The sequence below is a fragment of the Muscardinus avellanarius genome (assembly GCF_963383645.1).
Source record: "Muscardinus avellanarius genome assembly, chromosome: 3".
NCBI lineage: Eukaryota > Metazoa > Chordata > Mammalia > Rodentia > Gliridae > Muscardinus > Muscardinus avellanarius.
This window is the reverse complement of record NC_137788.1, coordinates 10,455,766-10,470,721: the sequence shown is the minus strand read 5'-3', so window position 1 is coordinate 10,470,721 and position 14,956 is coordinate 10,455,766. Positions and strand designations below refer to the sequence as shown.

General features: G+C 44.4%; 1 protein-coding gene across 1 annotated transcript in view; it reads right to left on the bottom strand.

The window, feature by feature from the left end:
* Positions 1-14,956, bottom strand: part of PRDM2 (PR/SET domain 2) — a gene marked incomplete at both ends in the record, with an annotated part of 198,624 nt that overhangs the window by 23,779 nt on the left and 159,889 nt on the right. Inside the window, 1 exon segment of the mRNA XM_080691308.1 lies at positions 10,162-14,545. Coding sequence (XP_080547434.1) covers positions 10,162-14,545 — 4,384 coding nt within the window.

Here is a 14,956-nt window from a genome sequence, read left to right as displayed (position 1 = left end):
GCGCTCTACGGCAGGCAGCATCCGTGGCCGAGACGTGTATAATTGTGTTCACAGTGATCCTTCTGTGGCCAGAGGGATCGCTCCCACTTTACAGAAAGAAACAGACTTGGAGAAGTAATTGGCAGAGATTAAGGTTCCAGAATGGGCCCAGGATAAAGCCAGGATTCAAATATCTTATCCAACAAGTATTTCCTGAGCAATGACTACCATGCTAGGCAGAGTTCCAGATGCTGGAAATGCTGCCCCGGACAAAGCAAAGACCCTGCCTGGGTAGCATTCTCATTCACAGAGGGAGAGCCAGACAAGAAGCCAAAGGATATGAGTGTTCCTCTAAAACCGAAAAGAACTAGGTGGCTTTTACACTGCAGCTGCACACGGTAGCTTTGGAATCAGCTGGACAGATTGGAGGTTCCCACTTGTACCTATGGGACACAACCCAAGTGATCTCTCCCCTCTCTGACTTCATCTACAAATTGACACCACTATCTCCCTCAGATGGGGGGGGGCTCAAAATGAGTCAAGCCGTGAGATGCATTCAGAAGACCCTGCACCAAGGACAGCCTGCCGCTCTGCACCCGATGCCCTCCATGGGGGTCAGCTGCATCCCAAGGGCCCTAAGTCCCCACACACAGGGTTCTCTGGCCACAGGGCAGAGTCCATCAGATGTACAAACCAACACCCTGATGATCCAAACTGACCGTGCGAAGATGTTTTCTGAATGGCTGACTAAATGAATCACTACAGGAGAATGTGCCCGAATTCACAAATCCAATAAGTGTGGAAATAGAAGCCATCTGCAAATGTTCCTACACCCTAGCCAGGCTGGCAAGGATTGGATGTGATTATAAAAAGCAAGCGAGAAGAGAATGTTACTGCCAGGAAAACTGAACCCACATGAGCTTTAAATAACTCCATTCCAATAAAGAATATTAAAATATTATATTCTGGCAAAAACTGAGCACTAAGAAATCCAATTACTTTAAGCTGGATTTCTGTTTTTAAGTTTCAACTTGAAACTGCCACAACTGTATCCTAAGGCCTAAAAACCCTTTTGTAATTCACTTACCTGTGTAGTGAATTCCAGGTCTTCTAAAAAGGAGTCAAGTTTAAAGTTTACTTTTTTCTTTTTTTGTGATATTGGGGATGGAACCCAGGGGCATTTTCTCTCTTAGCTATACCTCCAGCTCTACTTTTTTTTAAATTTTAAAACAAGGTCTCACTAAGTTGCAGGGGGCCCCACTGAGTAGCTGAGGCTGTCCTTGAACCTGTCTTCCTGTCTCAGTCTCCCAAGTACTGGGATTAAAAGTATGCGCCACCATGCCTGGATTAAAACTCACATTTGTATTTAATGCTAAGGCTTAGTAGCTATCTAAGTAGCTTCTAGATTATACAGGAGGCTCTTGTTGAAATAGTGATATGGAAATATTCTTGGCGAAAATATGCTGCTGTTCAGAACACAAGCCTGTCCTTTAAACATCCTGAGATCCTGTCGTTACCAAAGCAACACTCCGGCTGTCCCTCCGTCATTTACTTGGGTAGCGCTATTCAGGAGCACTCACACACACAGCTTCTCTCCTGGCTTCCTGCTATGGACTGTTAGTTGAACATGGCGCTTTTAGGCACTAATGTCTTGCAAAAAAAAATGTTTATGTTCCCTGCAACATCTGCCCGAGTTTCGTTATCACCTTCCATCAGAGTTTAAAAGAAATCCAGCCGGCATGTGTGAGGCAGAAAACACAAGCACGTACAAAATTCCGTTACTAAAACAGGTCGAGTTAACTCTAATAAAACTATTTCCAGCTCACAATTGGATGTAATTCCTGCAGCAGCAGCAAGTAATTGAATGCAGGGTCATGATGGTTTTTCCAATTCTTATTCTTAATCCAGAAAATAAATGAAGCCTGTCCACCCACCCCAGGCTTTAATCCTGTCATTTAAAAATAATTTTGTACATAAAGTTTGTTTTGCACAGAATGCACTCTTTGCTGCAATGGGGAGGTGCGCCTAGGTTGGCCATTCTGAGGGTCGCTCTCAGCAGTTCAAGGTTCTCCAGTAGCATGAGGAAGCCCCGATGGCTCCCAGGTGCCCACTTTGGCTTTGTTTTTCAAGGCCAAAGGGCGTTATGGTAATGAGGTTGGTTTGTGATCAGTAGATTGTAGCATGAGGCAGATGGCTCCACAAGCCAGAGCGACTAACCTGGTCTGTTTTGGGGGTAGAGGATATCCCACCTTGAAGTGGGAAAGGGGGACCTGGGCCGGTATCCCCAACCCAAAAGACCTCTGCACCCCCGACTGCTCTACAGGTTCAAGACAGCGGGCTATGCTGGAAAAGCCTTGTAACAGAGATGGTATCAAGGTCTGTGTAACCCTACAGATGATCCAGATAGTGGCCTGGAGGCAGTTCAAATCCCAACCTGCACTCATGTGCCCTCTGGACACGTTCTTCTCTCTCTTGCCTGAAAATGACACCAACTTGGCCTCATGGTGAGACAGACACGATTCAAACTTCAAATATGCTTAACACAGTACCTAATACTGGAAAGCCGCACTGAATTCACCCTGAAGCTTCTCAGATTATTTCCAACAACCCTGGGAGAGAAAGAAGGGTGGCCAGTAACCCAAGTGAGGTGAAACAAGCGGTCCTAATGGGGTGCTGGGCCAGGGACGCCGGCTCTAAGGACCAAGAGCAGCCACGCTCCTTCCCGACGTCATATCCACCATAAATCTAACATCCTTTTTTTTCTTGCACCAGACGTTTTAGTCTAGAATCTTAACGGTAACATACATGTCATCTTCCCCAGCAACCTGATTTCATCTCCATTACTTCGCATCCCACAGCGCTGTGTATTCAAGGTCCTGCGTGGAAGGCAGGCCCTGTAGCAAGAACGCTTCAAGCACTGAAGGCGGAGTGCCCAACAGAGGCTGCCTCGGACTCCACAAGCCAGGGTGCAGCGGCACAAGGGCTGCTGTACCTGCTGCCCTCAGGCCTGCCCTCTCTTCTGGCGTTCTAAGCCCAGGCCTCAAGATGGCCCCCCACCTACCAGATCAGCCCCACCGCCTTTGGGCAAGCAGGACTGGATTAACAACAGCGCCTGCCAGGAACATGATCAAGAGCTAGGCGTGGCACGGTGAGGCTGCAAGGAGGATATGCAAGTGCTCTAGCAATAAGAGCTGCACACACTCGTTATTCTCAATATAAAGTCAGAATTTTTAAGTGTGCACTGAAATTACCCAGGGCCTTTAAAGTACAGACGACTTAGCCTCCCCCACGCTCCCCTGATTTAAACAGTCTTTAATTTTAAAAATGGCAACCTTGGAACTTTCCATTTTGGAGATTTTGCTGGGGATTGAACCCAGGATAATTCTACTTCTCAGCTACATCCACAGCACTTTTTTTTTTTTTTAATGTACTGGGGATTTCTAGACCTCTGAGCTATACCCACAGCCCTATTTTATTTAGTTTGAAACAGGATCTCACTAAGTTGCTGAGGCGGGCCTTGAACCTGCAAATCCTCCTCTGTGCACCACCACGCCCAGCTGGAACTGACAGTTTTCACAGGCTCAGAAAGCACTGGGCTGGAGGTCAGTACCTTCTTAAGTCTGAAGGGGCCATCCACACCTTCAGACACACCCTCAAACAAACATTCCAAGACCATTCCTGAAGCAGTAGCGGCAGGCTTGGAGCCTCCAGGGAGAGAGACCGAGTGCTACTGGGCCTGCACAGCCCCAGAGAGATCGAAAGACCGTTTCCTAGTCCTCTTCCTTGGAGCACTCTCAATGAGGCCTCTACGTCCACCTCAACGCTCTTCTCACCTACCTGTGCTTTAATCCATCTTCAAGGTAAATTGCCCTTTATAAACTTCTTCATGGACATGTCAATCTATCCAAAGTAAGCACTGCTACCAAATCAAATCCACAATAAAATATTGAATGCATTAAGTGAGCGATAAACTTATTAATCACTTTTATTTAAGTATTAAAGGTTTGGCTGTCTAGATGACAACCCTCAAAAACGGAGCCTTCTCAGGTCTTCTTGACTGTCTACTTTTGGGGAACTGTGGTGAAGTGAGGAGGGGCCTGAGAATCAAATATTTTAAAGTGGGGAAAATGTAAGCTCAGGTCCGGGTTTTGGTCCACTGAGGTATCCTACGTACCTAGAATATGGCCTGTATATATATCAAATACTCAATAAACTAAGTGGACTCTTGGTAGAAAATATCTGTAATAATGAAGCTAAAACAACCAGCTTGGACAGGGATTTACCACTGGAGACATTGTGAGATGCCCTGAAATAGTGGGCGGGATAGAGCCTTTAGTTATTAGCTTCTTAACTTTTACAAATGTTTAACCCTATAGAGAAAAAGCAACCCAAATGGAGCAGCTCCTTCCGGATGCGATGGGTATTGGGCACTTTGCTAGAGATTACTCCATTCAGTATCCGGCACTAGGGATTACTCCATTCAGTATTCCAGGCACTGCTGTCAAGAGTGGACACCATGGTAAACGAGAAACTCAGCCACTGTCTGCCTAGAGTGGGCACCTGCCAACACCATACCCAGTAAACACTCGAGAACCACAGACAGACTAAGAACTAAGATCCAGCACACAAAGAACCCGCCCACACTTAGCCCAACAAAGCCAGCCACACAGCAGGTGCTTGTGATCTGCCCATTTACAGAGTGCTTCAGGGACAGAGGAATGACAGAAGGGCTAGGACGGAAACCCAGACCAGCCTCCCAGAGGACCGCTTTCTCTCCTAGGATGTTCAGCTCCACGCTGCTCAGCGGAGTGCAATAGTTAAGAGTATTAGCATCCAGCCTGGCATGGGGCGCACTCCTGTAATCTTGGTACTTGAGCATCTGAGACAGGATTATTACAGGTTTGAGGACAGCCTCAGCAATGTAGTGAGATTCTCAGCAAGCTAGCAAGACCTTAAAAAAAAAAATTAAAACGGGCTAGGGGTGTAGCTCAGAGTTAGAATGCCCCTGGGTTCAATCCCAGTACCACACACAAAAAGAAAGACTAACCGTGAAGGCCATGTCCTAACTCCCATCAACCTCTCTCTTCCTCCCTGGGTTAAGGTAGGAGCCTCAGAAACATGAACATTTAAAGACCAGGGGAAACTGGTCGTGCCTGTGCCACCTTCCCCAAAGAAAGAACGACAGATAAACAGTGTTAGGACAAAATGTGCTATGTGCTGAACTATAGGAAACTGCTTATATGTGACCACTTTTAATCTTTAAAAATAGCAGTTTAAAAGAACTTTAACACAAATGTTATGATTTCTTTGGTTCATTCTCAGCAGAGACCCATAAAAATAAAACCAACCCACATACTAAACTGTAAGCAAGCCCAGAGAAAACCGAGACCCAATGCATGAAGTTCTTTATTTCACTCTTACCAAAATAAGTTCACAATGTACTTCTCGACACCATTGTCCAACTATGCATCTATCCTCTAGATAGGATATAGGAACTGGAATTAGCAAATGTTAATGCCAAACATTTATGCCAAACAGAAACAGGTGAAAAGAAATCCCTTGGATGACTACAAGCCACAGTTAAACAACTGTCTTCTCTTACTTTCTTTACCCTGTGTTCCAAATTATGTACAAAATGCAGTCCTTTCACAAGTGTTTAGAAAGTTTTTATTGGTTACAATTATATAAAATGTATCATTCAAATTCTCCCCTATTTATTGTTTGCAGTAACAGCATAAAAAATCTTTTTTTATACATCTGACAAGCTGACTTATTTCATGCTAGAAGGGAGAAGGTAGCAAACACCACTCTTGTCTATAATTAACTCCTTTCTCTCTCTCTCTCTCTCTCTCTCAAGGCTACAATGGTTAAAATCAAAGAACAATCCCTTTTGTATCAAGTTGTAAATTTTAATGTTTTCATTAGAATAGTCTTTTATAGCACTCTCCATCAAGAAGCAATAAAATAACTAACAGCAAACTTCAATATAAGAACACTCTCCAGATTAACAATGCAAACAAAAATGGAAAATGTAAATCACATAAAATACAATTGAAGCGTCCAAAACAATTTAAATAATTTTAAATATTTTATTTTTTTAAACTGCTACAAAAGCTTTATACAATATTTCAACATAAAGTCCCCATAACAGAAATGTAACAAAATGGGAATGATAGTGAAAGGTTAAAGTGGCACAAATTCACTAAAGTATTAAGCTACAAATTTTAAGAGGTAGATTAACTTTTAAAGTTGAGAACAAAAACAGCATGAATAAAATCTAATCATTTTCCACCAACTCAATCATTAACTTGGGAGAAGGCATAAAAACAAATGGAGAAATGATACTCATACGCTTCGGAAAAAGCCAATTTGTTTTTCATCTCTATTAGAGCCTGAAATGTAAAACCTGGGTGTAAATTCATTGATACTTTCATGTAGACAAACATCTGTACAGACTTAGGGTGCAGCCTGTAATAGATATATTGCTACATAGTCTCTCATAATATAACAGCTATAAATTAGTGCCAGGTAACAATCTGAGAGGATAATGTCCATTTGGATATATAAACATGACACTAGAAGAGGCATAAAAAGGAGTTCATATCCAATCCGGTTTCCTCTCTGCTATGCTGGCAATCTGCTTGTAATTAAAAAAAAAAAAAAAAATAGGGCAGGAGATCAGCTAAATGCCTCTCTCTGTCTATAATTTATTTTAAAAGAAAGGCATCAAGAGCTGGTGTGTGAGGAAAAGTTTTAAAATGAGTGCATCCGATCTGTCATCCCTGAAATCTACAATAAACTACTGATAAAAAGACAACTTGCTTTGCAAGGTTCAGTTCAAATCATTCCCTTCTCTGCTATGTACCAAAAACCAGGGCCACGCTCGGATCTGAGGTGCCGTCCCGTGATGAGGAGCCAATTCATCTAGCCCGTCTTACGGCGCCCTTCTTTTTGGATCCCAAACACCCTGGAGCCCAGCGTACATATTGGCACCACTGAAGGAGCAGATGCCTGACTCTACCCAGGGCAGCAAGAAGCTTGCCGGCAATCAGTTGTGTTACGAGTTTTGAGTCAGCTTCAACTGGTCTTGCAAGCTTGGTAGATTTCGTATCCTTTGCCGTAGTGCTTATCCTAAGTTGAGCATGCAATATCTTTTAGTCAATTAAGATTTGTTTTGTTTTGGGGGCTTTTCTACAGGAAGTTCCTAGAAAATAAGAAAACTGAAGATAAATGACAACATAACATAATCTTGTATGAATTGACCATGTTAAAGAAAAAGGTGAGGAGACCATAAGACAAATGTTATCAAGACAGCAACGCATCAATGATTCTGAAGGTATTCAGGAACCCGGGTGTCCTACTCCAAGACATGCCAGCAGGACTGCCGGCAGAACCATTTCTGGCCAGTGCAGGAGAGGTAGAGACAAGGGAAACTGGTGCTTGCCGATTCATTCACGGTAAGTGGGAAAGCCTGGTCTAGCATTTCATTTTGCTTCTCTATTTTTAACATTTTCTGGACTGACAACAATGGCCCTCAGTACAAATAGAAAAACGTTGCTCTCCAAGGAGCACTAAAAAGATGTAAAAACTCCTTGGGATTTACACGGATGAAAGGGTAAGAGTCAGTGGTAACGGCGTCTTCCAGAAGCCATGGAAATGAGCCCTCTGCATCCGCTCTAAATTCAGCGCCACCAAGAAGCCTCAGGTGGGTTGTGACTGCTAACTCAGGGTGGGTCAGGCATTAAAGTAAGAGCTGGCCAGAAGCTGAGCAACGACCACACGCCTGCTCTCCTCTGCTGCTTGTCCTAGGGAAAGGACCGAAGCGCGTGGCTTCTGTATACTCTCAAGGGCACAAAGGCTGGTGCTTCAGAAAGTGACCAACTAACAAACTCTGCTGAGCCCTCAGTACAGAAAACTCCAACAACATTCACGTGCCTGATGACAAGTACACTTGAGGAACTGTGGAACCCCAAACTGGCTTTCCCACGCAAACCACGTTGACTACTGAGACCAGCCCATAATCAAAGCTGGCTATAAAGACCACAGAAAAGGGATCTGCCAAAATCCCGAGTATGCAACAGGGTGAAGAAGCAAAAACCACTGAAATAGAGTGAAAACAATTTCCTCAATACTTCATAGAGGTCTTGCAGCATGAAATAATCTCTAAACAAAATTTAGAAGTAGAAATACACTGTAACAGGAAGACAACTGTAAGTAAAACAGCTATCAAAGTAATTCAACAAATATGTACCAAAGATGAGAACACTAGAAGAGCCCTAGGTGAGACATTAATGAAAGCTGTCATACATTTGCCCCAGGTCTGAATCAAGGCTTGCCAGTTTTGTACTAAGTTTGCTATGAAATACCAAAAAGACCAAAATAAACTCTTTGAAGATCTTGCATCCAGAGAGTAAAAATAAACTGGAGCAAAGAGGAGACACTCATTTAGAGGTTTTTTTTAGCCCTGTGCAGCTTTAAATACTGGGTAAGCAAGAAGCTAAGTAAATAGACTTAAATGCATACAGTACTTAAGATTTGTTTCCTTAGGTTTTACTCCTCAACTGTACAAATGGAATTCAGTATAAAACTGATTCATTTAGGTAATACTGGAGACAAAAAGGATGCAGTACATTCTAAAGCTCCAAACACTGGGAGGTGTTCTTCAGTACAATCTGTGGAAATGCACATTCTGGTCAGAGCACAGCAATCTGAAAAGCACTCTGCTATTCAATAATGTCCTGTTGGCGTGGAACCTCCAGGCCACAGGCAGAGCACTGCAGGCGCACCGTGAAGTTGCTAGAGAGGTAGCGCTGATGGCTGACAGTGGGTATTCTCCCAGGGCTAACCTCCACGATGCTACCTACGCACATGCCTGGGCCAAAGACCACATGTTATCAGATCTTAGCAACTGAATTTTTAGTACATTTTTAAGTAGCTACTGAAACATCTGACCCTTCAAGCCTACAGTGAATCAGTCAAATCAGCCTTGGCTGATGATCTACTTCACATCTTTCTTAAAGCTATGGTTTAAGACACACTAGCACCAAAAAATATCAAGAACACAGTGACAATGGCACCTTTGTGTCCTTACGACCTCGCCAAAACAGCAGTTGTTCTACAATTATCCCTAATTCTATTTGCTTAAAACACCAAAGAACTCCTAGACACCAAAAATTACAACCATGAAAACGTAGAGTCAAGGTCAGGCTACACACTCTGAAAAGACAAGATTTAAAAGTACTTGTAGAAACACCATCTGATGACAAATAATCAATCTCACATGAGAATGAGCTGTAGGTATAAATTGTGAAACAGCAGGAACTCCAAGAAAGAACATCACTCTGGGTAAGCAACTCAGAAAGCCTGAGATGTCAATGTAACAAATTAACTATAGCGGTTTCCATCAGTCACCTAAAACTGGGCTTAACATAGAGAGAGCATGGAATAAGCAGAAAAGCCACAGCAAATCTAAGAGGAACCTCCCCTCATTACTAGGACGGAAGGCTGACAAATGAAGCTGGCCTGCCCTGGTGCCACACTTGCCTCTGAGAGTCTCATGTACTCTCTCCTGTCCCTCTTCCCCTGTGGGGCCTGGCTTGTTTATCACCTATGGCTGGAAGGCGGAGGGGAACATCTGGTATCTTTAAGAAATAAACCGTTTTGTTCTGACCAATGTTGTAAGTTTTTAAATTTTAAATGCTGGTAATGAAAGCATGGATAATAAGAGTAGCCCTAGTTATTAATAACTATGCCCAAGTCACAGAAATATTAAACAAGATTGCAAGGTGGTCTGCTAATGAACTCAAGATACAACTTAACCTAAGAAGTGATCTATGATTGGGAATAATAAAAGTGACACTGAGATATTACCCAAGATATGAAGGAAGTTTGAGAGAGCTTCATCTTTTCACATAGGAAACTTTTGAGAGCTTCTCCGTGGTTTCAAATTCAATTCATACCTGGCCCTAGTAAAGAAATGGTACCACTTTGTGAGTCTGAAATAAAAGCTATTTATTCGTCTCTGTAGAGGCCAAAGCAATGACCCTTTACCCACTTAAAACGTATGCAATAGCCATTTTTATCTTTTAAATGCTCAGGTCAAAATTTTACAAGAAAAACAGAACACTCGAGAGCAAACCTACTGTTTTCTTCAGTTCTTACCTCCCCAAGCCCTGAGCTTACCTGAAGTCCTTCAACTCCTGCCTGGCACTGCTGTCCTCTCTCCTGTTTTCACTCAGGTCCGCGGAGGCCAGCTGAAGGCTTCGGGTGATTGGCCCCCCACTTCGTTCTCTAGATTTTACATTGAACCGGTCTGTTCTTTTCTTACTCGCCAAAGTGGACTTGCTTTGTAAAACAGCTTTGCTTTTTTGTGCCCTCACGTGCAGGCTCCGGGATGTCTTGTTTGAGAGCTGCGCAGAATGGTTCTTGGCAACCGCTTTGGGTTTTTTCCCCTCACTGTGAGTTATTCTGGCCATTCTAACAGGGCTGGAGTTCCGTAAAGAGGAGGAGCTTGGTTTTTTGGACTTGACGGAAGCTGCAAATTTGACATTCTGCTTGGACCTGAAGGACGAGGAGGGTAGTGGGACGTGTGTGGGGCCCGAGCTGCGAGCTCGGGTCTTGCCCAAAGGCGTCTGCGTGCTCTGCATCTTAATCTCGGCATCTGCCGTCCTCCTGCGGTGGTTGCTGTTCGTGTTTCTGTCACTACTTGCAGTAGATGAGTGTCCACCTTTCTTGGACGAGTGAGAAACTTTTTTTTTGGGAGGAGAGAGGGGTTTTTTGGGACAGCTGAAAGCGGCATGTTTATTCAGGCTCCCAATGTAGGTGAACTCTCTGTTGCAGTAAGGACAGATGTGAGAGGACGACTCAGAAGCATTTTTCAAGTCGGCCTTCTGCTTGGCAGATCTGTTTTTCTGAAGAATTGCTTTCTGTACAAGCTGATTTTTTTTCTTCAGTGCATTTAACTTGAGCTTATTTGGTGACATTTTGCTGAGCTCAACACTAAAGTTCAGTCTTTTGGGCTGTCCCATTCGTCGAAAGGCATTTTTCCCAGAGTTGTCTAAAACCACCACACCATTTTTGGGTTGCACAGTTTGTTTCAACGGTACTGGATTCTTCTTAGGCGTATACCTCTTCTTGTCGCTCGCAGAAGCACAGGCCAGAATATGTTTGTGTAACTCGGGCATGTTGTCAACACCTTTTCCACATTTTGTGCAGCGAATGGCAGTAGTAAAGGTCTGTGGAATATTGTGGGTAGTGAAATTTGTAGCTGTCACACCAATGCCCATGGGGTTTCGGTGATGGTACTGAAAGGGAGGTGGCTTAAAGCTGGGGTAATGCTGATTGAGACCCAATCGAACATCTGGATCTTTCGTCTTTATTCCAGAAGCCATTATTTTTATGGTTGTGTACAGCTCTTCAGAGGAATCATTTAATTCCTCCTCTTCTTTAGAAGTTTCCAAAGGTTCCTCTGGCAAGCTCTGCATATGCTCTGTGTGGGCCTTACTGGGATCAGTGAAGTTCTGGGGCCTCAGTGTCCCACTTTCAAATTCATGGTGTGTGCACACCTCGTCTGGGTGGAGATCTCGCTGGTGCTGCTGTAAATTGCACAAGAAAGCAAATTCTTTTTTACAAACAGAACACACAAAAATATTCCCAACTCCATGAAGCAGAAAGCGATGCTCTGACAAATCAGTTTTATCCTTAAAAAGCTGCACACAAAATTCACATTTGAAGGGCCATTCTTCAGCATGAATAGATAAATGTTTGGTTAGATCTTTAATGGAAAGAAAAGGTGATTCACAGACATTGCAAACAAAGTTTTTGCTGAACGTTTCCTGAACAATGTCCTGTTCCACTGCTGCCTGGGTTTCTTCCCTGGGTTTAAGACCTTCATTCTCTAATTCCTCCTGTTTGAAAGTTATTGGAGGGAGAGAAGCCTCCAGATTATCACCAGAGGACACAACAGATGACACTGCTGAGAGAGGGGGTGGTGAAGGGGATGAGGAGGAAGACGAGGAAGAGAATGAAGAGGAAGAAGAGGAGGAGGAGGAAGAGGAAGAAAGTGTTGGAGGCCCAGGGGAGGCGGCGGACATGAGCGGGTCCACAGGAGGAATAGGAGAGGGTGCAGGAGACACAGTTGGGGAAAGAATAGGAAGTGGAGACTGGGCTGTGGCATTCGAGAGTGGAGAGGGACATGGGTGAGGAGATGCACTGGAAGAGGGGGCAGGAAGAGGGACAGTTGGAAGAAGAGGAGGCGGCGGAGTGGCAACAGTTAACACAGGAGGACCGGGAGGAGGGGAAGAGGGATCTGTGGGGATTAAGAGAGGAGGCAGTTGACCAGAAGTCAGGGAAGCTGTCTGTAGGGTGGGTGATGACGGACAAACTTCAGGGGGGGACTCCACAGCAGGAGTGGAGAAACAAGAGTCAGGACGAAGGTCAGGATCTGGCTGGACATCTAAGGATTTACAAGGACTCGGGCTCCTGGTCACATCAGGAGTATTTTCTACAGGTAAGTTGATGCCATTATATTCATTGAGAAGAACCTTCTGTAGCATGCAGGTGGTTGGCTTCTTTTTCTTTACAGCACTACAGGTTAGCTGTGCCGAATGATTTTCTTTAAATTCCTTGCCTTCTGAGTCATTACAAGGCTTTTTATGTACACTGAGATCTAATACAGATTCCCATTGGACTGGAGTCTTGCCTGTACCCTCAGCCTTCTGTTTGACACCACTGGACAAATCCAGTGGCTGCTGGTTGCACACATTGCTAAAAGTGGAACTGGCTGGCCACTCTTTTGACATTTTATATTCATCAAAGCCAGGAGGGCTCCCAGTTTCTCTCTCCTCTCTCCCAGACAAGCTCCATGCTGGCGAGTCACTACGACTTTCCAACTTAGGTTTCTTGGCAGTCAGAACTGCATCTATCCAGGCTGCTTTCCCATCACTGGGCTTCCCAAAGTCTCGGAGGGCAGGACTGTGCTGTGGAGAACTGGGTGGAGAGCTGGTTCGCCTCTTAAACCTACTGGAGGTCACAGGTAACATGGACGCAGGAGCAGACACACATACAGGACCCAACTTAGGGATTTCGGCTGCTGACATCCCTGCAGGAGCTGTTAGCTTCTCCTGGGTTTGAAGAAGCTGTTTAAGCTTTGATGACAAATAAACACTCTTCTCTTTGTGGAAGGATACCACCTCTGTCGTTGATATGCTGAGAGGGAGACTTAAGGAACATGAGGGTGCTGTAGTGTCAGAATCCGTTTCAGCTTTAATTTTGGGGAGCACAGGGGGACTAGCAGTCCTCCGTTTCTTAGACTCACAGTTTGTACTGCTGGAAGGCTCTTTAGAAAGATCATCTGTTAGAGGGACTTGTGTGGTCTTTATACTCTGAGTAATTTCCACTGTCACTGGAGTGAGCAAACAATTTATGCCATATAGATCGGCTGAATTAGATTCCATCTCGATCACATCACAGTTACTGGTGCTGCTGTTGGTCTGAATTTTACCATCAATGTAGTAGTTCAAGTTTTCAGAGATATTGCTAGAAATGTCCATGATGTACACATCATCTGCCTCGCCTTCCTCCTCGGGCTCTGTGCTTGGCACGTAGGCGTGGGCGGGCTGGGCCGGCTCTGCTGGGGGCTGTGGCTCTCCCGGGAGGCCTCCTTTTCGCCGCACACCTTTGGGAATCAGGTGGCGCTCATGAACTCTGCGTTGATGCCGTCTCATATTAGTATGAGTCCCAAAAACCTTTTTACAATATTTGCATGGATGAAGTTCTTTAACTTCTCCATTCTCTTCTACAACAGAAGGATTTAATGTTTCTTGGGAAGTTTTCTCTGAGTTCAAGATCAGACAGTCTTGTCCAAGATGGGGAGGATTCAATTCATCTTTAGGAGCAACATTTTCTCCGGAAACATGGCCATCAGCAAGGTCTTCTGACGGCTGCAATGTCAGGCTGGGCTTTCGCTTTAACCCAGCTTCATGGCGACGCTCGTGCCGCCTCCTATTGATCTGCGTGCCGAATGCCTTCCCACAGTACTTGCACTTGAAAGCATGATTGACGGTAGACATGTGGATATGCATGTGACGTTCAAGGCCCTGCTTGGTGGTGAACTTCCTTTCACAATGCTGACATGGAAACATAAATGATTCAAATGCCTCGGCATTGGCTTCCTCTTTCGCCTTGGGGACTGTGATAACAGGTGTCATTTCTGGAGAGTCTTCAGGAGTTTCTACTGAAATGTTTTTTGGCTCTTCTAGTAAGTCCTCCAGCTTCTCGTCGCACCGTATTTCTGGCTCTTTCACTGAGCTTTCATTTGGCATGTCAGCTTCTTCTTCCCCCTCTTCCTCCAATTCGTCGTCCTCTTCTTCCTCCTCGTCGTCATCTTCCTCCTCCAGGTCATTCACCTCACAACCTGTGGCTTCTTGTTTCCCGCCTGGCTCTGGCTGTGGCTCGTGGGCAGGGGGAGGGATTGGCAGCTCCGGCAATGTGTCCTGGCTGACCACCTCCTGGAGAAGGGCTGGCTGCCCAGGGGATGTGGGGGAAGGCTGCTCTTCTTCTTTAGGACCTGGAAAGTATGTAGAGAAGAAGCCCAGTGGTGAGAGAAAAACTAGCCACTCTGTGATCAGTGTCTAGGATTCTAGTTATGTCTCTTAATACCTAACAGGCATAAAGGAAAGTATGATTAACATTTATAAAGCTGAATTCAATACTAACATTCTAGGCACCCAACAGACAAGAATGCCACAGTGCTTAGGTTCTCTTCTGGGTTTAGTGACACATATCAACATCTCTGCTTACCAGAATTGTATTGCTTACAATGTGTTGAAAGATCTGACATTAAATTTGAAGAGACAAGATGTAAATTTTAATTTCTCATGATTTCAATCTAAAACAGGAAATTGCTAAACATATCACCAAGTTAAATTCTCAATCATGTATCTTGAGTGGATGACCCCTTCACAACTGAAACTATGAA